At 39.9% G+C, this 24,941-nt stretch overlaps 1 protein-coding gene across 2 annotated transcripts in view; it reads left to right on the forward strand.

The window, feature by feature from the left end:
• Exoc2 (exocyst complex component 2) overlaps positions 1 to 24,941 on the forward strand; it is a 125,731-nt gene that overhangs the window by 31,167 nt on the left and 69,623 nt on the right. For both annotated transcript variants that reach the window (XM_051194486.1, XM_051194487.1), the window contains 4 exons: positions 6,128 to 6,273; positions 6,400 to 6,481; positions 7,239 to 7,341; positions 11,636 to 11,754. In XM_051194486.1, the coding sequence (XP_051050443.1) occupies positions 6,128 to 6,273; positions 6,400 to 6,481; positions 7,239 to 7,341; positions 11,636 to 11,754 (450 nt within the window). The remainder of the gene's footprint in view (positions 1 to 6,127; positions 6,274 to 6,399; positions 6,482 to 7,238; positions 7,342 to 11,635; positions 11,755 to 24,941) is intronic.

Genomic DNA, 24,941 nt, shown 5'->3' on the forward strand with positions numbered 1-24,941 from the left:
TTTTGTTCCTTTTTTGTTCCAAGTTACTTACTCTACTAACAGAGAAGAAACTCATCAGACGAAGTAGTTTTTATTGTAGTGTGTTTTTCATGTAAGTTATGTTTCACACACATAGTCAATGTGCAATATAAAGCAATGATGTTCACAAGACTATATGAGTTCCTTGTAAAGAAGGGATTAAAAAAAAGCACAAAACAGGCAACCTCACATAGATGTTTAGGAATTTTATAAATGCAGGATTATGACACAAAGTTAATTTTGTATTTATAGCTTGGTTTAGTCCCATGAGTAGAATGTTCTGGGTCCTTATGTTACCATCACTTCATAGACCTAGTGATGTCAGAAAGAAAGAATTTTGTGTAAAGAATTTTAACCTTGGTGTTAGAATTTGAATACTTGGACATTTCATCCTAAATATGTGGATTTCACAGTTATTATTATTACTATTATTGCTGTTGTTGTTATTATTATTATTATCATTATTGTTATTATTGCTGCTTACCTTGAGGTTTGCTGTGCTTTTGCTTCTGAAAACCATGGCACAAACTTTGTTAAAATCAATATATTCTGAATTTTACTCAAATAAATATTTACCAAAGCCATTTCTTGTACCAGTGCTGCTAGATATGGTAAAGGTTTGGAAGAATATTTTCACTCAAAGGGTATTGGAGCTGTCATCATGTCAAAAGAATGAGATTATTTGAGTAATTTTTAAAAGGTGATATAGCACAGTCACTGACATTGCTCCTACTGATAAATCACTTTGCTGTGTTTCAGCTTGTATATCTGTTGCCATGGCACCTCATAAGGCCTTTCTATACTGTGCTGTGCCTTTTGGGTAAAGAATACTTTACCTGAGCTATAGTCCTTGGCTCTATAATCATTTAATGAGCACTCATTAGTATGTATTCAAGGGTATACAGATAGAACCTATGCTTTGTGTTTAAGTGTGTGTAACTGCTTGGAAAATATAGACATGTAAACAGGTTATTGAGTCATGCTGTGTTAGTATCTGTAGCAATACATGTTTTGCTGGTGATAATCCAGCGGTATATCTGGAACTCATACAAAAATCACCTATTTAAAATGTAAGGAAACTAGAGGAGGAGTGTCTCAATGGTATAACACTTGCCCAGCACAAGTGAGGCTCTGGGTTCCATTCCCAGTGTAGGGCCTGTTTTTCCCTAGCCTCAGAGAATATGGAAATCATCAAATGTGCCTTAAAAGAGACACAGGACACAGCCAAATAGGTAAGCAGGCCAGCAGTGAGATAGGTGGGTACAGCCGTGTCTCCTGATAGAAAAGGGATAGATAGGTTGCAGCCAGTGAGTTGAGAGTCATATAGATGACTGCTGTGCTCAACAGAGTTCTTGAAGATGGTGAGGCCCTCAAGGATGAGTACGCTATGTGATGAGTCATGAGGAGAATAGGCTAGATGGCACCACTGTAGATTCGATAGGAGACAGATAAAGGGCAGCAGTCATAGCTCACAGAACTAGACCAGGAGCCAATGGCAGGGCGGAAATAAAGATGATGATATTGGCTCATTGGTTTTATATGTGCAATAAAAAAAGTAAAGTAGTTTTTAGCCTTAAATGAAGACAAGGGGAGCTAGCTGGTTTAGGGCATAAGGAGAGAGTAGAAGAGAAAATTCTTTTCAGTTCATGTGTTACCTGAGGGTGGGATTCCTGAGAGTGCATCACTGAGTATCTTCCTGACTTTCACTACTTCCTGGCATTAAATAAAGCAAATGAGCTTTCATGCTTTTGGAGTCGAAAATATATCAGTACAGTCTTACCCAGAACTGGCCCCAGCATGCTGTCAAACTGACCTGCCAGGCAAGATGTGTGCATTAGTGCAGTAGTGGCATGGCTGTTGTGAGGGTAACCAACCTCTTGTGACTTTTAGGCTCATGCCTGTAAAGTTGGTCTGGAAAAATCTTAAAGCCTAGTGGGAAACCTATTCTTGTTTTATTAAATAGTTCTGTTGTCAAGCTGCCTTCTAAATGAGGGGGGGAGGGGGGAAGAAAGGGAGAGAGGGAGAGAAGAAGAGAGAGAGAGAGAGAGAGAGAGAGAGAGAGAGAGAGAGAGAGAGAGAGAGAGAGAGAGAGAGAGAGAAGAGTTTATTCATATAGGCTTGTTTTACTCCCAACATTGATCAGTCAGAGAAGCTTCTTTTTGCAGTGGATTGTTGTTAACACAGAGACTCATATCATAACTGGTCCAAGTGCTGATAAGTGAATGAATGTGAGACCTCAGCTCTTAATGGTTCATCTGTATCACTCCCCTCCACCTTGTGGGAGAGGAATTGAAAAGAATGTAAGAACCAGAGGTTGAGGGGGAGTGCTGTGAAATGTTATCAAGAACTCACAGTAGCTATGGTTGTCTGCACTGAACTTGCACAGAATAAGCCAATCAAAACTCTAGCATGGATTGGGGAGGGACTCATCAGGTTCCACCCTTAGCTGAGGTGATATTGACACAGTTGATGGCTGCTGTAGGAGACAGCCATTTTTTCTGTGAAGGTGTCATCATTGGTAGGCTTTTCATGCTTCATTGGATGATCACACACCTGTGTATATGGATGAACAGCCTTAATTATACTCAGTGAGTTTAATAAAAAATGTGAAGTTGATAAGTTTAAAAAAATATGAAATTGGGAGAAACATGTGTTAGGCGGGCCTGGGTGTGCTAAAGCGGGTAATGGGTATATGTGATCACATTGTATCCATATAAGAAATTCTCAGTAAATTTAAAATATTTTAAGAAGTGTTGGGCAGAAGAGGTGACCTGTGGGTCAGTTGCTTTCACTGTGAAATGAGAAGAAGCATTGTTTGTCTTGGAGTGGTATGAGTGTGTGCACAGTGGAGTGTGCGTGTGTCTATGTGTGTCTGTGTGTATGTATGTGTGTATCTCTGTGTGTGTCTGTGTATGTGTGTGTCTCTGTGTGTGCCTGTGTGTGTGTGTGTGTGTATGTATGTATGTATGTGTGTCTGTGTGTGTCTCTGTATGTGTGTGTGTGTGTGTTTGTGTCTGTGTCTCTGTGTGTGTGTGCACTTCCTTTACAGTAGCAATGCCCTGTAAAGCAAATGTGTGAGCAAATGTCTAGAGAAAATACTCAAAAGATTTACTGTAAAGTTCACAGACACATCCTGACATACAGAGTTAGGGGTCAGTAGCATAGAGATGGTATTTGAAGCAGTGAGACTGAGTGACTTAATCTAAGCAGTGTGCGTAAAATGAAAATGACCAGGCTGGACGCTTAGAGCAGTAAGTAGAGAATCAGCAACTCTCAAGAAGAATTAAGTCTGTGAGAAAGAAACTTATTAAGTTGCATTCCAAAAGAAAAAGATGAACCAGCCCTAATTTTAGCCTTCTCCAAACTTGTATTGAAACAAATTGATCCATGAGAGGCAGCAGCTTCGGCTGTCATTCTGGGTGTGTGCACATGATGTGGCTCTGTAAGGCCCCAGGGTGTGGCGTGGCTGTGTGCGAGGTGCACACTGTCTCAGGTATTCTGTTTTAGCATTCAGTTACAGAGAACAGCTAGCTAGTCGCCCTGGCGCCTGTTGAAACAGAGGCACTCAAAGTAGGTTTGGGTTTAGGGGGCCCTGACTTTGCCAAATGTCTGTGTGCATTTTTGAGGTACTTTAATTCTCCAGCTGCTTTCAGATTTGCTCCTCTACTCTCACATAGCTTGTCTTTCTCTGGGAACAAACTGTGAGATGGTTGGGAACGACTGTGTGGTTCCAGCCCCTGTGTTCCCATGAGGCATACACCACACACCACACACCACACCACACCACACACACACACACACACTTCTGTGATCTCACGTCTCAAGTTGTCAGGACAAAGAAAGGGACCAGTGTGGACACTTTGAAATAGGAGACAGCATAATGTCTACTTTAAATAAATATGCCTGAGATTATAAGACACCGTTCTAATGACAAAGCTAGATTTTCTAGGTGGCTGTAAGAGGCAGGTATGAGTGTGATGGGTCAGTGTGTAGTGTGACAGCAACTTCTTCCCTTGCTACACTGGGGCATGTTTCAGAGCTCTGTGAGTCCAGCCACTGTGCTGGCCACTGTAGTGTGCATAGCGGCTTTGCCATTAGTTAGTTTCTGGGGCCCATGTGTAATTGTGAGGCAGTGGTAGTCATTGTCCATATCCACTGCAGGGACACCATTAGTCAGTGAGGATGTTTGAGACCCAACACCAGGTTCCATTAGCATCTGAGGGCAAAGGCATGGCCATTCAACCCACATTCATTTGTCCACATTCATTTGTTCTGTGGTGACTCATGGTGTGAGGGTGGAGTAAGATGTGTGTGGATTAGCATACAAGGAAGATTTTTGTCACGTGATTTGTGGACAGCTAGGTGAAGTCTTTGTCTGCATTATTAGTCCCACTGGCAGGCACAGTGCTTTTGTCTCCTTATAGTCCTAGAAAAGAAAGATACTCAGAGCACTTTGTGATTGCTTTGTAGATCTTGGTTTCATTAATTTCTCATATATTTACTCTCTCTCCTAGCTGTCAGAATATGAATTATATTTTTATTGTGACTACAGTAAAAATCACAGCAGAATCATAATTTTTTGTCTATATAAATTTCAACCTTGTATAAATTCAAATTCTTACTTCATAAATTTTGGCATAAATTAATTTTTTCATAGTTTATAATTTCTTCCTACAAAAACTATTTCTAGAAAATGTATATGTTTTATTTGATAATATGTTTTCTACCTGTTCTTGTTTGGGGTTAAAATTACTAGCTGTAAATTTCTTGCTACTTTAAAATGATGAGAATAATTCATTTTTGAACTCAAACTGTTTGCTGTGTTCTTTGTTGCATAGAAAAAAGGAATTTGCTGGTCTAAGACCAAAAGTTCACATATAAATAAGTAGCCCTTTAAAAAGATTCTGTTCCATGTGCTTATCCCATTACAAAGTTTGAACTCATGAAGTTTCTATTTTTAAAATATAAGCAAATGCTTTAAGATAGTTTTTCTTGAAGAAAGTTTTAAAATTCTAGTCAGATTTCAAATACTCAAGCCTTCATTTCGTGGCTTGATGGTAAAAAGGAAATCTATTTCTCATCCCACAATAGAGGTTTAGTATCCACATTAAATAGCGCGTGGAAAAAACAGCTTTCCTGACCAAACCAAGTTTTTATATCGGACCTTTAAAATTTCAACAGAATTTAAACATTATTTAGATAAAACAATCATGTTACAAAGACGACTTTTAACAGGATCAGGCCACCCACAGTGTGGCTATGGTGTGCAAGCCACCCAGTGAGATGAGGTGAGTTTTTCATCTTTGCTTAAAGTATAGTCACTAGACCAGATAATGTAGAAACTTTTTACAAGCAGGTCAAACAGCTGAAAGCAGTTTATCCTCTCTCTTTCCCTTGTAGCTAATTAAAAATAATTCACATGCTACAAAATTTAAACTATTTTCATATATAGCAAATTTTGCCTTAGAAAATAGCATTCATTAAAGTGATACATATAATTTGTACTTTTTAAAGGAAAGAATCTTATGAAATATTCCCTTTGTACCTGATTTTATAAAATTCAGCTGACTTAAGGAATAGTAATGATACTGTGTTTTGGTTTTTGTCATTTAGGTTTATATAATTCTCTGTCCCTGCAACATAAAGGGATAATTCTTTCAAAAAGTTGTGTTAACTATAATGTCTTTAAAAAAAAAATTCTGAAAATAGTTTCTGATATCTCATTTATTACCTGATAGTTTGATACAGGAGTAATTGAACTTAACTGGTTGTGTGTGTGTGTGTGTGTGTGTGTGTGTGTGCAGCCTAAACACCATAATTGTTACAAAATTTAGAAGAGTAACTAAAATAAGTACAGATTCACATTAGAGAAAATTACTTGGCCTTAGTAAATGTTGTTATTTTAATTAGATACCATTCTTAACATATGAAAGCACTTAAACATTTTTTTTTTTAGCAAACTATGAAAGATCTCTCTGTAGTTATCTTTTTAAAATGTCTGCTGAATTTCAGTGTAAAGATACAGTAACAATATGACATTTGTATTTAGTGTTCATATTCAGCTCCCTGTCAGTCACCAGTGTTCTTTTTTTTTGTCTGTTGAAAACAGGAGCAAGTAATACGGCTGACACATTGTTTCAAGAAGTGTTAGGTCGAAAAGACAAGGCAGATGCCACTAGGAATGCACTCAATGTGCTTCAGAGATTTAAATTTCTCTTCAACCTTCCTCTCAATATTAAACGGAATATTCAAAAGGTAGAGTATATGTGTATATACAGTTATAGATGCTGCCAATCTTAAAGATGTATTAAGCTATTTTATATTAACCAATGTGCTTACTGTTCTTTCCTGATGACCTCATCCTGTGTTTCTTACTTTCAGGGGGATTATGATGTGGTTATTAATGATTATGAAAAAGCCAAGTCACTCTTTGGAAAAACAGAGGTACAAGTTTTCAAGAAATGTAAGACTCAAGAATTTGTTACTTCCAGACCTTTCCTTTCCTTTTGTGTAACTGTGGAGTGTCTAATCTACAAAGAGTGCTACTTGAATCTTAGATCTTGTTTATGTGGTACTTTCTTTAAAACATAAAACAATTAGTTCAAAATAAGTTTTCTTATTTCACAAGTTTTCTTATTGCCATGGAGTAAGAATGAGCATGTAAGGTGGGGGCTAGTCTCAGATACTCTTTGCTGGTTATTAACCACAGTGCTATTAAAAGCTTTCATAGGAGAAAGAAGCAGTGACAAGCCTTTTACAGACATGGAAACGTGCACTTCAGTCTTCCTTCTCAGGCTAAAACAGAGTATTTATGAGCTCTAATCTTACTCTAAAGCAAACTCAATACTTTTAAAAATTACTCTGCATTCCAGGCTTATGGGGGGGGGAAGCTTAAATATCTTCTGGTTAAAAACTTATTAACTAGGAGAAATACCATAGGTCTTATTAAATTTAAAAGAATGAAACCCATAAGCTCTCAAAAAGCAGAATTTGTTTCTTTACTGTGGTGAAATTTACATGCAGTGAAATGCACAGACCTTACATGTCACAGGTCACTGAATTCTGACGAATGCTTATGCCCTCACATACACGTGGGATGGTGTGTTTTGATCCCTCCACAAAGGTCCCTTGTGTCTCTTAGTCAAAAAGCAACCAGTATTCTGCTTTCTGAAATTTGATTTTAAGTTCAGTTCTGTGAACCGTGCATCTTTTAAAAATAGATTATGCTGAAGTAGAAGCGGGAATTGAAGACCTAAGAGAATTGCTTCTAAAGAAATTGCTGGAGACCCCATCAACCTTACATGACCAAAAGCGTTACATAAGGTAAAACCTGTGTAAGGATTCTGATAGATTGCGTGTTATGTATGTGCTATATTGTGAAACCTGCAAAGCTGATTTGGGGGCAGTAAGGAGACTAATGAAGTGGTGAAAGGCAAGACAATAGGAACTTGGGGGACCTGGTATAGGATGAGTATCCCTTGAATGTGAATAAATTGGGAGCAGTTACAGAGAACTTCCCCTTAGAAGGAAAGCCGACCCGCCAGGTTGGCCAAAGGAAAAGCAACCTCATTGCTTAGTCACCTGTTCCTCCTGCTGAGTAATGATTACCATGTGACTCCCAGGTGGATTGGGCGCTCCACCTGGGATTTAGTGTTAAGTTAGTGCCATAGCTCCACGGCAACAAAGGCTATGGAAGGTTTTCCTTTGAGTATGTGTCAGTGTATAAGCCCTGTAGTGATCATTGTGAGAAGTAATTGTGGGAATATTAAGTTGGGAATACTTTAAAGAAATAACCAGTGCAATCTGAGGCGATGGATCTCACAGTGCGGTAGAGAAGCTGAGGAGTTGGGGCATGTCTGTAGGAATGAGACTTTCATTCTGGGACACTCACATGAGTCCTGAACTTCCGTTTCTTCATCTGCAGAGCAAACATCACAGGCAGCACAGCTGTGTCTCAGGGTTGTTGGGAAGGTGACCATTTAAAGGGTTAGTCCAGTACCTGGCACTTAGGGGCATAGCTTACACGAGCACTTGGAGATAAAGCATAAATCATAAGATTTTCATATCTGAGATTTAAAAGGCTGACTTATTTTCTGCTGGGGCTATCTTAAGTGTGGTCTGTTTTCAGAACAATCTGTTCTTCCCCAAATTCCATGACTTCTTTAGGTAGTGAAATTTATAAAAGTTTCAGTAGCTTGAAAATGAAATTGACTGCATATATGTGTATGCATTTGCCTCTGGTCATCGTGTGGCCGTGGGAAATACTGTCTGTAGACCAGGGAGGATGGCCTGGCCTGAATATGGTTGGGAGGGATGATGGGGACAGTGGGAGCAGATGTAGGACAGAGGTTTTAGCAATGGAGCCAGAGAGCAATGAAACTGATTGCTGCTGCTGGGAAATGCAGGCCATGTGCCCACACTGGGCTGGGTACTGTTTCCTTTCCGGTCAGAGTGCCCGGGTAGGTTAAGGAACCCAAGCTTGTGAAAGTGCACACAGTCAGGACACCTGCTTTCCTGGTGTCAGAGCCCACCTGTGCCTTTCTTCAGCTGTCTTTCTAAGGAAATGTATATACGAGGAGCTCTCCTGGCTTCCAGAATTGCAAATTTAAAGTGGAAATAAACCTTTGCTGCTTCTGTCTAGAGGTTTTATTCCCATGAGCAAGCTAAATTTCCCTTCAACAGTACACTAAGAAGGCACTGAGAAATTAACATTAAAAATTCTAGCCATTAATGAGTAGAAAAATAAGGTCAGAGCCAGTCAGGTCTGTTTGATTTTGTTTATGTTGATAGGTCCTGTGAGCACCAAGTAAAGCCAGAGACAGCCTGGGCTCAGCCGTATATGTCAGACAGGTTCCCCACGCTTAACTGAAGGTATCCTCTGTGTGTAGCTTCACAAGAAGCAGAGTTCAACTCTCTTCTCTGTGGCAGTATAGCTCTACTCCTGGAGCTGCTGAGGATGGCTGAAAATGCTTTTGGGTTTCCTTTGTTTTCCTGAGAATTTAGCCCATTCTCATTGAAAATGCTTATCCTTAAATTCTAAAACTCTTAATCTGTGCTCATTAGAATTAAGATTCTTTACCTCCCTACCCTACCCTACTAGAAAGCCTTTTCCAAAAATGTTCTCTAATATGTTTTTGAAAAAGAGCAATAACCTGTACCATCTAAACAGAGATTTTGTAATGAAACTGCCAGTTTTAAGCTTGATATTAAAAAGAAAAGAAAATGTATTGAAGTCTAGAACAAAATCATCACACTTTGTAACTGAAGCATTCTCTAGAATTTCTGTGACAAGGACTCCATTTTTATTCATAAAATATTTGTAAGAGCCTTACTTTCTTATTAAGATGATAGAGGATTATTAAAAATTTCAGGGCCATAGTGTATATGTTAGAGATTTATAATTTGTGAAGTTACAAAACAAGTTTGCTGGTTTACTGCTAAAGGGTCCAGACCAGAGCCACACTGCCTGCCTTCTTAGCCCGTACTGTCACAGCCGAAAGGGAGCAAGAGAACAGTGCCGCGCTTTGCTGTGGACAGTGAACGCCAGGGGATTGAACATGTTAGGCTTTCTGCACTATGAGAGCAGAGCAGCCTTATAGGGAGATTGTTGCAAGAGTTCTCAGCAGGAAAGAACAGAAAGTGTGTTCTTAGGGAAGGAAGGTTACAAGCTACTATTTGCTGCATCTAGATCTCGGATGATAAAAGAGAAAAAGCTCCGTGGGAGAGGAAAAATCAGATTGGATTTGGGGAACTTGTTTGGATTGAATTCCTTATACTAACCTAAATGTAATTTGCTGGAATGTGTTCTCACAAATGAGGAAGACTCAGAGTGCCTTCTTTACACAGAGAAATCCTTTCTTTATGTCACCTTCCTCCCTCTCAGCATATAGACACAGCTGTTTGCAACCTCTGAACAGTCACAGGTAGGGCAGACAGCCACCACAGTGCTTGGCAGGCAGAGCTGCTGCTCTAGGAGTCAGGCCTCCAAGCCATCAGCTCCTGAGGGTCAGGCTTGGCATGGGGCGTTCCTGGCTGCATGACAGCTTTGTGCTCACCATCTTGTTTGTTGGGAACTTATTATACAATGGATTTATTTCTCCTCTAATTAGCTACTAATTGAGATGTCTGAGTAATGAGTACCCACTACTGAAGAAATGTGGGTATGCCCCAGTGATTAGGACTTGGCTAAGGTCACAGCTTGTAACCATCAATGAACATTTATCATGGACCACAATTTTTTAACCTCAAGACAAAAGAAGCTGAGGATTAAAAACTGTTTTAGGGCAGTAAGTTCATTTGAGCATGCTTCTGGAATTGATACATGTTCGTATTATATAAGGGCTCAGAGCCAAATGAGTCATGTTTAGTAGAAAAAAATCAGTTGAAATAGATTAAAGTTTTCTACCTGGATGTGGGTATTTCTTGCACAAAGAAAACTAAATATTTTAAGAGGCATTGGAAGTTAAGAAAGCATCAATCTGCACTGCATTTCATAGAGAAATAGTTCCTCAGTTGTGAATTAGTTTACACCCTAGAGGTAAGTGCATGTTGTCAGAGATCTTAAACTTCAGTGGCCTCTAACTTAAGTCATGTAGAACAGAGTCACATTGCCATCCAGTGGCCACAGTTTATACTGGAAAGGGGGGAAGTTTTCACTCAGTGCCCTCTGCTGGCTTCCATCTAGGTTAAATGAAATGACTGTCAGGTAATAGAAACACTTGAGAGAAGTGACTTTAAATGTAAAGTTAGTTTTTCCCGCTTCCTCAAACAAAAAACAAAAAAACCCACCCCAGGTTTAGGTTGAATGCTTTGCGTTGCAGGGTCATGATTAATGCCTGTTGTGATGCGGTTCGCTCGTTTATAGGAGTAGAGTACACTAGAAGGGATGGATAGAGGATCTGGTGTTTGATAAGTGGGAAGTATAATGGCTCCTCATCACTACTGGTCAGCTGGTTTATTCCTCTACCCCTCCCTCTTTCCAGCTGTCTCTCCCCCTCCCCTTCACCTTGTCCCTCTCCCTACCCCTTTTGTTCTTCCTTGTTTTTCTTTAAATAAGAAAGTGAAAATAACTTTAAATATAAAGAAGTGTTCTCAACAAATCCTTAAAACTTTAGCCTTTGTCAAGTTGTTTTTGTCGTTCTTGTTGACACTTAGGCAAAGAGATAAATTAAAAGCCTACAGCTGGGCTTGCAGAGATGACTCAGTTGTTAAGAGCTCTGGCTGCTCTTAGAGGACCTGGGTTTGATAACCACTAACCACTTGGAAGTTAACAATGGCCTGTAACTCCAGTTCAAGGGAACCCAGGGCCATCTTTGGACCTCTGCAGGCACCAGGGACTTACCTGGTACACATACACAATGTAGGCAAAACATGCATACACATGAAATTAAAAAAAAAAATTAGAAGAAAAAAACCCCGTAGCATTATCATTTCCTACTGCATGAAACAATTTAATATGTTTCACTGTGAATAAAGTATTAAAGATGAATATTGTCAAGTGCTTTACTAGTTTTACTAGTTAAGTTTATTTTTTCTTTGAAAAATGGTAGTGATATTATAACACCAACCTTTGCTTTTGCTGTAATAACAGGAGGGGCCTTGCAATTTGCTTTTTCAGGTATCTCTCTGACCTCCATGCCCCTGGTGACCCCGCTTGGCAGTGCATTGGAGCTCAGCACAAATGGACCCTCAAACTCATGCAAGACTGCAAAGAGGGCCACATGAAGAGCCTAAAAGGCAAGAGATTCTACTTGCTTTACAATGTTTAGTAGTTAGTGGAATGATGGCCAGACTTCCTTGGTATCGGTAGCTGTCTTTGTTGTTGTTGGTCCTCTGCCCCTCTGTTTAGCACTACACCTAACAATGGGTGCTCAAAGTCAGTCAGGGAGAGTACTCTTTTAATAGATCTGTGTTTGGTTGTCTAGCAGTATTGACAAAACTTTATTGTACTTTATGGAAGAATTAAATTTTGCAAGAGGTAGATGTGATATTGTAGAAACTGTATTAGTCCTTCATAGGTTCCCCTCCTCATTGGGCAGTCGCTTGTGGGTCAGGTGGGTACCAAGTGCTACCCAGAGGGACAGTGGCAAGTGAGAGAAGCAGGCCCTGCCTCCAGGAGTCACCGGTAGAGGAAGGGAAATGTCCGAAACATGCAGCTAGCCAATTATAGGGCTGAGATAAGTGATTGAAACGAACAAAGACAAAGATTTTGAAGGCAGTTGCTTTGAGAAGAGAGCTTACAGAGGTTCCATATTAGCTAAGAATTGGAAGTAGTTGCTTGAGAAAGGAAGCACTGGCCAGGACTGTGAGGTAAGTTTGAATGAAGAAATTAAAACTGTCTTTGTGTGCAGATTTGGTGATGTTTCTTTGTTTCATTCTGTCATTCAGCACATACACACTGCTGACTGTGCTTTAGGTACTGATAGTTGTCAGTACATATATGAGGGTCTGATTTGTGTCCAGCATGCTAAAGGAGACAGAGGTAACTGACTAGGTGGAACGCTGTAGAATATGTCACTTCCTAAAACAAGGCCATTCTAGGTGGCACGAAAGCTTACGGGAGCAAATTCTGACCCAAGCTTTGCGGGATAGTGAAGAGGTGTTGAGAAATCTATATTGGAAGGAAGAAGAAAGATCTGAATAGAATGAAAAACTATCCTAGAAAGAACGTAAGAGAGCCAGAGACAGCCTTGTGTTCTCTGTGGCAAGTGGAACTGAGCACTGATAAAAGCTACAAGAGTTCAGTACAGTAAGATGATCAAGCAATGCACTTTGTTAGCTGCCTAGAGGAGATTGTCCAGAGAGCAGTGCGGATAGCATGGAGTGACCATAAGCAGGGAAACATCATATCTCTGGCTTTCATGTGGAGAATGGATAAGAAGGAACAGTTCTGTCACAGGATTGGTGAGGTTGGCAGGCAGACACCAGCAACTGACCTAGCACAGGGGTGGGGGTGTTTAAAGGATGAGGGTCAAGTCAGGGCTGCTTAGGAAATAGATTGGACTAGGGTTGGAAGTGGGCCCATGAGGAAGAAAGGGAGGAACGGTGCCTCCTAGAAGTCTACAGCTGTCTAAAGTAGCTCATTAGCAGGGTGGTGCTTTTGAGAACCAGGGAACTTAGTGCTTACCAACTTGAATTTGATGGGTGAGCTTGGAATTGTCTAACATGAAAGAAGACAGATCCCCTATCCAAGAGGTAGTTGCAGTTAAAGATTCAGAGACTTGGAGATGTTTTGTACCCAAATGGTCCCTTGAAATGTATGCATTTATTCATGAAGATGGAAAAAGAAAGAAAACAAAGGCCCGAGGGGCCTGAGTAAATGGCTTTGAAAAGAAGAGAAGCCTAGAACAGCAACAGTGAAGAGGTGGCCACAGGGGCAGCATGACAGTATAGTTGCAGAAACCAAAGGGATAGAACAAAGAGGTTCATGGCTTGAGCACTAAGGCTGCGGTGGTATCGTTGGTGATTGTAGTTAGGCCTCTGGGAAGGGAATATCGTTGGCAACCAGGTCCCAGGAATATGGGGAACAAGCCACATGAGGTCAGCATTGTGTCATCACAGAGAGGTGGCTGGGAAGATGTCAACCTTCATTTGTAATATATTTGTTATTTATGAGCTGTCTTGAGTTTATGTAATTTTCAGTTCCAATTCTGTTTGTATGTTTGATACTGTCATAACTCCATGTATTATGAACTGATATGCAACCTCAGTTGTCATTAATTGTTTGCAAGGGAAGATGAAAGCATATGATATGGACAGTCTTTGGAAACATGTATTATGAACTGATACACAACTTCAGTTGTCATTAATTGTTTTGTATTTGTTGCAAGAGAAGATGAAAGCATATGATACGGACAGTCTTTGGAAACATTAAGAGTTTCATCTGATCATTTTTGTCTACTCTTTTCCATTGACTGGCCATCAGAATCCCAGAATGGTTTTAACATCTGTCATCTAATAGCCTCTACTCATAGGCATGCCCAGCCTTTTGACATTATGACAGAAAACTGTGGTCTGAAAAGTTCAAGTTCTCAACCTCTAGAGTTAGAAAAGCAAATCAAATCCACCAAACAGACAGATAAACAAAACAATAAGAAAAAATTCAAGTTTTATTGTAAATTTATGGCTATGTGATAGCTACATTCATGGCTATCATGTGGCTCAATCAACCCACAGGTTAAAGATGGGATATGCCTGCTAAATTCTGTGACTGCAGACTACAGAGTACAGGTCACATCCAGCCAGGCTGCATCATCAGTGTTCTGGATGTCGAGCCAGAGTCACAGGACAGTGGTGAGCAGGCCTGCTGGAGCTTTGGGTCTGTGGGACATACAGTGTTTTCAAATGCCATAAGTACATGTTTGATTGTAATTGTGAAAAGGTTGGGAAGCGTGGAGAGACATTTGTGAAATCATATTGCAGGAGTTCCTAGTCTGGTGGCAGGAGCACAAAGCAGGTTTCGGGATCCATGTTAATGGTACTCAACACTGTCACTGTTTGCTGGCCACATACAGGATGTGTTTGCACTATGGATTGTGTTACCTATGCTTGTTAGAAACAGTCTGAAGAGATAATTTAGTACGAAGGTATGCAAATTTCTGGGGTATTTCTGTGTACTTTTTTAAAAAGGACAAAACGTGACACTTGTGTGTGTTAGGCAAGCGCTGCCTCCTAACTGTATGTCCAGCCCCTCTTACTGACTGTTTCATGTTATATGTTGCTGTATATGTTTGTATTTGAAAAAACTTACATGTAATTGGATCCCTCTAGTTTTTTTTTTCCTGAAAATATCTGTAGATCTTACTCATTAATTGAATGTTAGTTATAAACTTTTTTTCTTAATTGAAAGTAAAATATGGTACCTTACATGTCTTTGAACCTGCTCTGCAGACTTCATGGCAGTACCATTTAATTCCCTAAACTCGTTAGGCAAATTTAAATGGGTTGTTGTTGAAATTAATTTGTCTTTTAGCCTTCTGAATATGCTTAAATATACTTTTGTTGCTAATAAATACTAATATGAATTTAAATAATTTTTAAACAATAGTTTTTATTCTTTGAAAGCTCCTAACATTTATACAATGTATTGTGACCATATCCATCCAACGCTATCTTCCTCCAATTTCCCCTAGTGCCCCAACCTATCTCACTCTCAACTTTATGGCTTCTTATTCTTTCTTTTTGTTATTAATAACCCCAAATCCAAATAGTGCTAAATGTAAATAATTTTAGCATATAACATTTAATTAAAAGATTGATGTGGCCTTTGGAAGAAGCAGTTTTTATTATTTCATTTTAGAAACCACATGCATACGCATGCACTCAAGTGCTGGGGACTAAATCCAGGACCTTACATACACTCTTAGCACCAAGCATGTCTAAAAGCAAGGTATACACACAGGGACATGCACATACTGACCCCCGTGTGTGTGTACATATATTTTTTTTTCACAAGCACACAACATACACACTCACACTCGTACACATGTGCACAATCCCCCCACACACACATACATACAACAATTTCTCATAGACCTAACATGTTGTAATTGGTTGTTAACATATAGCTAACTCTTCACCTGCTACTTACTCTTCCTCATATTATTTGAAGTAGGCCACATAATTATCTATGAATTTTGAATTTTTCAGAGGTAAGGGATATTTAAAATTTTTAAATTAAAATATCAATATCAGTGCTTAAAATATTATCAGTATCTTATTTCTGTTTGGGGGTTTCTTGGTTTTTGTTTGTTTGTTTGTTTGTTTTAAGACAGAATCTTTATGTAGCCCAGGCTGGCCTATAACTTGCAGAACCTCTGGTCTCAGCCTTCTGAGTCCTGGAATTGGGTGTGTGCCACCATTCCTAATGTTAATGACTTCTTAATAACAAATATCTGTTGATTTTTAAGTTCAGTGTTATGCCATGCTTTTTTACACTTGATCTTAGCTAAAAGCCAAGAAGCAATGATACCATGACTTTTGAACTGGTACTTCTGTAGACATATTGGCAGTTGTGTCCTATACACAGTGGAGTTGTTTCCAAGCACAGAAGAACCAATCACTGGGAAGATTCGTCAGCGTTGATCCTTTGCACATGGGTGTTTTCATGTCAGCATTTTATGTGTATATGCCATTGGCAACACACACTTAGAGTTTGGCATGCAATGTAATGATGGTGACATGTCTGTGTGACATGCCTCCAGAATAAGTTCACAGGGAATAAACAATTGTTCTTTCATGTAATCAATAGTTGTTGATTTACTCCTTTAACAGATATTTACAATTTTCTTAATTAAATATGTTGTAATGTAAGGCAGAACAGAGGAACATGCACTAAATATGTGGGTCCTCCATCATTCCTACCTTCCTAATGGTGATGTGTTGGATTTGGAGGAACCTAGAGGGACATGTAGCAATGGCTGACCGCAGACCCATGTCCCTTGTGAGGAAGTGTCACAGGAGCCTGTGACAGATCTGTACACTGAAGATGGGAAGAAGGAGCTCATGTCCAGATATGTCTTTGTCATACCACACTGCTCTTGCCAGGCCTGTACATCACAGCATGTCACTCCCCTTCTCCCTGTAATGCACTGTCTGCAAGTATTCTGTCAGCCTGGATTTCTTTCCTGGGAAGGAAAGTGCCAGGGCCTGTGCTGAAAATCCCCGAGCTCTGTGAGCCACTTCAACTTCGGTGATTTATGATGCTCATATTCTGTCATAGGTAGATTTTATTAAGGAAAGTATAGTACTAATTAGTAATTTCTGAAGTGACTCTTAGTATAAGTAAGTACTCTGAGCTGACACTCTTGAGAAGATGAAGGTGACTGCTAGAAGGGGCCCATAAATTATGGTTGGAGCTGAGCAGGACAGACTCCTCTCCCCTCCCCTCAGTACTATAGGACTCAGGGGTGGCAGGTGGAAAAAGGCACTGCCATTGGTTTACCTGATGGCACTTGTGGCTTGATTTGATGTGTCAGAGACAGTACCTGATTGCCTGGCAAGTGCAAGCTTGGAATTGATTGTAGCTGTCTGTTGGTGGCTCCTGCCTGTGAGAAGGTGATTAGTATCCCAGCTATTAGATACTGTTTAGAAGAGGTGTGCTCTGTATTCCCTCTAGAACCTTGTTCTTAGAGTATAGTGGCTTTCAAAGACATCTCAGGAACCTCCCATCAGAATAAGTGCTCCTTGTCCTCTCAATCTAAAAACTCTGGGTCTCAAGTGACTGCACTTAAACTATAACTCTGGAGAAGAGAAGTGGATGCAGTTATTTAAACCCAGACAAAACAGTGACTAAGAACCGAGACAGTTTGTGAAATAAACCCAGTTTTAAATGGATAGACTATAAATATTAAAAGCAGGGAAAGAATTCTTGGTGTCTTTTTGACCATGACTTCCCTTGAGGACTGGGGTAGGCCCTCCTAAGGACTTCAGTTGTTACAATATTAGTGTTACAGTTGCCCTGGCAGATGCTGCTTATCAAACTAAAACAAGGACACAGGCTTACCGACTCCCTCACAGAGATGGCACCATAGATACCCCCCCTCCCTTCCCCTTTCCTTCCTCCCTCCCCCTTCAGGGTCCTTCCTGGCCCTGAAGTCCAAGTGTGATCTCTGGTCTTTTCCCCATTGAGGAAAAATGTCAGGCTAAAACTAATGTTTTATGTTGGAGGAACATAAGTATTTTTAGGTTTTTACAATTTTGATGATTTGTGTACACTATAAAACCCTATTGTGAAAGTTTAAATACAGAGGGTTTGAGTAGTGTGTTTTTCCAGTCTGAACTTGAGTGACCATCCTGCTTCCGATGCCCTCAGTGCAAAGCACCCAGTGCTCTGAACCATTGCACGTGTTAAACTCTTCCCACTGCATGAGGACTGGTCTCTAGGAATTCCTATGAAATAGCTCCAAAATTAGAGTGTGCCTTAAGGTTTCCTGGCAGGAAAAGCCTTTGCTTAACCCCCTGCTGGAATTCTCAAATGGACTTTGAAAGGTGGTCATCAAAGGTGTCTTTTCCTTTCTTCCTAAAATGGCTTGGTTTTAACTCTTCAGAGCAGCTGTTAAACTGGGGGAAAGGCCATCAGCTTGCTCTGGCATCTTGGGATCTGTGCTCTAATTAGGACTTCCAGAAGGACTTCCTAGAATTAGGGCTCAGCGAGGGACATTTAGAAGAGGAGCCAGAACTTATGTAAGCAATAAGTTCTTCAAAATAGACACACAGCAGAAGGGAGGAACACTCACACACGGCTCAGCTTGTCTTTGAAGACTTGGAGGGGACATGTCACACCTGAGCAGCCTTTTCTCGGTATATACAGTGGTGTGGGGGCTGTAGCAGTGCACCCAGGAGAAGTGGCTCAGGACTCCCAGTGCTTAAGGTGCTGGGTTTGATGCCCAGCACTGGGAACCAACCAGCCAATAAAATAAGATTTAATGATTTCAAACATGTAGCAGATTGTTAAATGCTCACTGAAAAAAAAAAAAAAAACAAAAAAACAAAAAAGCTGAAACTTTTCAGCTGAAGCTCATTGAGTAATAGTATCTACATTTTGAGTGTATTTATGTAATATAACTCAACTATGCTTTTATTAATATTTATCTAATTTATCTAAAATTTATCTAATTTTATTAATTTTATCTAATATAGCAATTATCTTTATGCATACATTTTATACATAAACATTTTAAATAATGGGGCTAGTAATACAATTCTGATACCATCCTGATAGAAGAGTATGTTGGTTTCCTTGTACTAAATCGCTGGCCCCATTAGGAAACTGTTAGATTCATTCATGTTTTTTAGAACCGTAGAAAATATTTCCTTACTTAAGAAGGCAGTAAATATATTTTACACATTATTTTAATAAAATTATACTCTATTTTAAAGTTGTAAGGTGGTTACACATAGGGAAGAGGTCATTATGGAGTTCATTTCCTGGAGATGGAAGGAAAGTAGTTTTTCTCCGCAGTGTTTGCCACAACATACCCTGAGTGGTTGCACTTGGTTTCAAGAGAAGGAGAGAGAATACACCGCCGCAGCAAGTGCAGGTAGATTCACACTGGTCTTCATCTTCTCTCTGCAGCCAGGTCCTCCATTATTGAGAGCATAATGGGCCGTATCTAGTTGCTGACTTCTGGTGGGGGAAGCACTTCACCTGGACAGTTGTTCTTCTCATGTTGTGATAACAGTCGTTTAATTTGGCTTTAGAAGGAGGAATGTTTAGCAGGATTTGGTTACCTGCTTTAAATCTGGGAGCTCTATAGGGACACAGGATAAAGTGGATGCAGGAGAGGGAAGATAGGACCAGTGCTGAGCCTGAAGCAGTCTTCTCCCCAGCCTGGCCAGGGCGAGCTTTTCCATTCTTTGCCTTTTCTTGAGAGGAGGAAGAGCATCATGAGTCGGACTCAGAGTGCCCACATTAGAAACGGTCACTTTTGTCTGAAAGTTGCATAGGTATATATAAACAGTTGTATTTGCCAGAATATAGATTGACACTTTTTAACACATTGATTGTAGATTGTGTGTGTGTATGTGTGTGTGTGTGTGTGTGTGTGTGTGTGTGTGTGTGTGTCTGTTTGTCTGTCTGACTATCTTAGTTTACTTTTCTGTTGCTGTGATAAAACCCTGACCAAAAGCAGTGTATGGTAGAGGGAAGGGTTTATTGCAGCTTACAAGCTGTAGTCTACCATTGAGAAGCAGGTAGGAGAAGCTCAGCAGGGGCAGAGGCAGGAAAGAACCATGGAGGCAGGAGCTAAAGCCGAAGCATGGAGGAATGTTGTTTAATGGCTTGCTCAGCTTGCTTTCCTATACCACCTAAGACCACCTGCCCAGGGCTGGCATCTTCCACTGTAGCCTGGGTCCACATCAATCATTAATCAAGGCATAGACTTGCCTACAGGCCAATATGATGGAGGTATTTTCTCAGTTGAAGTTCCTCTTCCCAAATAATCCTAGCTCTATCAAGTTGACAAAAAAGTAATGAGCACAATGACAATTTTACCTTTCAAATAAAAAAATGAGACCAATAATTAAGACCAGTAATTTAGGCACTTTTTAAAAAAGTGGTAAAGACTAAGAATTTGGTTTGCCTTTATAATGGCATTCTGGTCTGCATAGCAAAATAAGGACTGCTGTGTGCCATAGGGAACAGCTGGATCATGCTCTCCTTGCAAGATCACCTTTCCCATGGGGTGTCCCAGCAGCTGGTTCTTTGTGGTTTACTGTAGAGATTGAAGACTTCTTACAGTGAGAGCCACTTTATGTCTAACTGATCCCATCTTTCTTAATAGAAAGTAAGGTTAACTCTAAACACAAGTATACATCATTTTAAAATGTGCACACATTGTTTGGTAATTTTAAAATGGTGACTACTGCAAGTATTTTTATTCTGTATTCTGTCGCAATTCTTTAGCTTAGTATAGGCATATTTTCTCATATATACATACACACATACATACACACACACACACACACACACACACACACACACACACACACACCTACCTGCTGTAAAATATAAGACTTTAATAAAAGCATAAATAATCCTTGTTGGTTATTCCTATACCCACCTTATTACACACTGCTTAACTGGCCAGTTAGCTGTTAGGTGTCATGAATGTTCACATCTTTAATTTTGTTTTCAAAATGCATTTCCTTTCCTAAACTGTTGCTTTGAATGGTGGTGAAATACATGCCGGAAGCAGAGTCTAGAGCCTGGCCGGGAAGCTCCACTGTGAGCGAGGTAAACTGTGGTGACCGTGACTTCCTGGGTTAATTTGGATTAAATTATTCCCTTTAAATTGAGGAAATCTCTCTGTTGGAGCTTCAAATATATAGAGTCAGAAGATCAAAGAGAATTTTTATCTGTTGACACAGGTCTAATTCGTGAGGAATTTGTAATTCTGCCTTGATACACCCACCCCCGGCCCAGCCTTGGCATTGAAATCCCTCTGTGTGATGCTTGAAAGGAATCCTATCCTGCCTCTGCCTGGAGGCTCCTGGCCCTACATGTTTGGTCAACAAGCAACAGTGGGTGGTCAGGCCACAGTGCAGGACAAGGCCCGCTGTGCACAGGAAAATGTGTTCAAAGGTGTTTAAGGGTGGTAAGGAAGTAGGCTGCCCTCCTGAGTCTGGGGCCATGGATCAGTGTTCCCCCACTATTGTAGACTGTGAGAAACTTGCCACAGGAGGCAGGAGGCATGGAAATACAGTAGTCACCTGGTTCCACATCTGCATGCTGCCATTAAGTACTCCTTTGCCCTTCATGCTGATATGGGTAAAGCATGTTAAACACATTCTAACCAATATTTGCATTCAAAAATAGGAAAATCCTTGCTTTAAAATTTGATACCTGATAATCAGGATATAGACCCATGATAAGGTTTCCTGGAAGCCTTCGGAAGGTTTCTTTTTTATAGTCTTCTAAAGTCTTCATCACTGTTACCATTGATAGAAATGCACACATGAAGTTTGTGAGCCTCATAAGAGCTCTTGCTGAAACAGTTAAGAGCTGGAGAGCGTTTCTCTGATAGAAATCCCAGTTTGCACAAATAAAATCAGAAATGTTTCAAATTCATAGGAAATTGTGAAAAATGGTGACATGACTGGGAAAATAACATGAGCTCTTACTTTTGTGGGGGGATTCAAGATAGCTTCCATAGATCTCAGTACAGGTGGCTGATCTTCATTCATTCATTCATGGCATAGTTTGCGTCTATTCTCAATGTGAAGTGGCAAACTTTATATCTTTAATCAAATAACATTACCAATCCAGCCCAAAATTGTAGAGCCAGGGAGCAAAAACAGTATGCTTTCAATTTTGTTCATTCAAATGATGCAGAATTTCAGATTGGAACTCTGAATCATAAAATCATAATTTTAGAGGTAGAACTATTGCATTGTTTAAAGCATTAATCTTTGTAGCTCCCAATTTTCAACACAATGTTCTGCTACTGATAGCCATGTGACTTCTTCAGATAAATTCCTGCCCTGGTTTCTGATGCGGGAGAGCAGTTAGTGGATAAATACAATAGTTTCGTATTTGATGATAAGGTTTTTAAAGTTGTCCACGTGCTGGAGATGTAGCTCAGAGACTAAGTGGAACCGGTCCTCCTCCCCAGTGCTGCCAGTAACCCCCAGCCCAGCTCTACTCAGCAAAAATCTTAAGAGTATGAGTTTTGAAAAAATTTATATCCAGGAAAACAATTGCTCATAATCCATGTTAGTTTAATATTATTTGGAAAAGAACAGGGCCAAACATGGCATTACAAAACTTTGTTCCCTGTCACCTGTAGAAGGGCCCAGTGCAAACACTGTAATGAGAGCCTAAAATTGTGTGACAGTGGAGACCCTTCTCCTCCACTGATTGCCAGTGATCTTTCAGAGAAAATAAACAAAATGGCATCATCTTCAATTGAATGTGCTTTTAAAAATTACTTCATTTTAAGTTGTGTATATGTATGTGGGTGTGTGCACATATATTGCCAATGTCTAGGAGGCCAAAAGCATCCCCTGGAGCTGGGACCGTGTGGGTGCTGGGAACTGAGCTTGGGTTGTCTGCAATAGCAGCAAGTGTCCTGCCACCGCGTCCTCTCTCCAGTGCCAGTTGTATATACTTTGTCTAATGAACAGATTATTTCAAGCCCATCGGGAGATAAGTGCATTATAAAGGTAAAAACAATCAAGGGGGGGAAGGGCTAACTTTTTTGTGAAGTATTTTAAAGTCTTTTGCTGATTTTATAGTGAAAACAGTATGTTTCTCAGCTGGGTGTGGTGATGCACATCTTTAACCCCAGCACCAGCACTCAGGAGGCAGAGGCAGACTGAGTTTAAGACCAGCCTGGTCTACAGAGTTCCAGGACAGAATATCCTGTATTGAAAAAAATAAAAGTGTTCCTCTTGTTCTTCATTGTCTTATAGTCATACTCACTGTCAAAGTGACTTCATATCTGTAATCATTGAGTATCGAGTCCTGTAATTGAAGAAATGTCAGAATCTTCAAGGCTTTTTGATTTTAACATGATGCAACTTATCATGCAAACCATGATAAATGGTTTGTCTTAAATAAATGTTTGAATAAATTCCCTAGTTTCCTGACCTTTTGTCAGAGGAAAGAAACTAAACCTTGGGAGAGAAACTCATTCCCAGGTTAGTGCCAATCACTTGCGTGCAGCCCTGCAGCGCCACCTTCTGGCCGTTGAACTCACATAGCACCTCCAAAGATGTTCCAGGTGCCTATTGGACCTACTGGGCATGTGCTGTTTCAGCTGCCTGCTGAGTTATCCTTGTTGGTAATGCTAATTACCAGTTAAGAAAGTCTTTCATGTGTGGCCAATGGAGCACTGATGAAGTAGTTTCTGATACAACAGAATATAGCTAATAAAGATTCTGACATTAAAGAAAACGATAAGCCAATCTTCGAGTTTCAAAATTCAAGCCTTGCTTAAACTCCAAATAATATCACATCATTTAAGTTAAAGTTGTTAAAATACCAGTTACAGAGGAAAGTAATTTTCTGAGGATCCATTTTAGCAATGGTAATTGTAATATTTGTAGGAATATAAATAGTATGTTTTCATGAGACCTAAGAATGTTTCCTTCTTAATCATAAGTATAAAATAAAAGCATTTTGTAAAGTTTTTTAATATCCATGTTTATAAACATTATGAATTTTCAAATATTTTTAATATGTTACTAAGTTTAAGGCCCTTTATATTTTTTCTGACACATCAGAAAATTCATGTTTTGATATTTCTTGAATTCTATAATTAGTAACAGTGAAGACTGTGTGAACTACAGTGTAAAATGTTATAAATCGTGAAAAGTTCCACACAGATTTTCTATTTAATGTGGAAAAAAATCATGTATATTTTATCTTATCCTACCTGTCTTAACTCCTTTTGCTGTTACTGTTAGAAAACGCTGTGCACAGGCTGCTATCAGGCACAGAGGTTTACTCAGCAGAGTTGGGCCTGCAGTCATGGTGGCAAGGTCTAAGCCACAGATTCTATTCACAGTCAGGAGGCAGATAGCAAGATGCGCTTGTGCTCACGAGCATCCTGTACAATTAGGACCCAGCTCAGAGGACGGTGCTGCCCATGTCAGCATGGGTCTCCCATCTCTGTTAACCCAGTCATGTAATCCCTCACGGGTGTGGAGGACACTCACCTACAAGGCCATTGCAGACCCTGGCAGTTAGCCGCCATAACTCTTAAACTCTATATCATATGCCTTTTAAGATTTAAGCTTTTCAGAAGAATTATAGAAGTCTTGTTTTATATGTAATATATTCCCAAATAGGAATTCAGCAGAGTCATCAGAACATAGTCCTCAAATATTGCATTCCACTATTGTATTCCATGTCTAAGTGACATGATTTCCTTCCTGCAAAACCCACTGGTAGAATGTAGCCAGTGGTGATCCACAGTGGCAGGGTCCTGTGAGAAAAGGTCCTGTTCCTTCTCAGGGCATTCTCTGAATAGCAAGTAGAGTTATATTTTGTTACTGATTTATTTGCAGCCCCCAGTCAGCCAGAATCTAAAATGCTCCAGAACAATGTACATAGGATGGCTCAGTAAGTACCTGTTAGATGTTATTGACTAGCTGTCATCTGTGTTGTTATAAAAATATCACTTGATTCTCATTAAAATATTTAAATATTTTTCCTTTAGAACTTAAAAAATATCCATATGCCTTTAAATTTAAATTGTGAACTAATGAAGAATACAGTTCTTAGTGAGTAACTGGAAATCAGTCACTCTTTTCTTGAGGGCGTTGTCTGTGGAAGGTCCAGTGACGTTGGGGATGGAGAGATAAAATACTCAGTTCTTACCCCCGACGAGCCAGCAAGCCAGCTGGGAGGTGGACTGTCCCAAACTGCTCACGGGCAACAAGAAGCTGGCAGAGTGGAGCACGTTGTCTGTTCTCTCAGA

This window comes from Phodopus roborovskii, unplaced genomic scaffold (genome assembly GCF_943737965.1).
Source record: "Phodopus roborovskii unplaced genomic scaffold, PHOROB, whole genome shotgun sequence".
Lineage (NCBI taxonomy): Eukaryota > Metazoa > Chordata > Mammalia > Rodentia > Cricetidae > Phodopus > Phodopus roborovskii.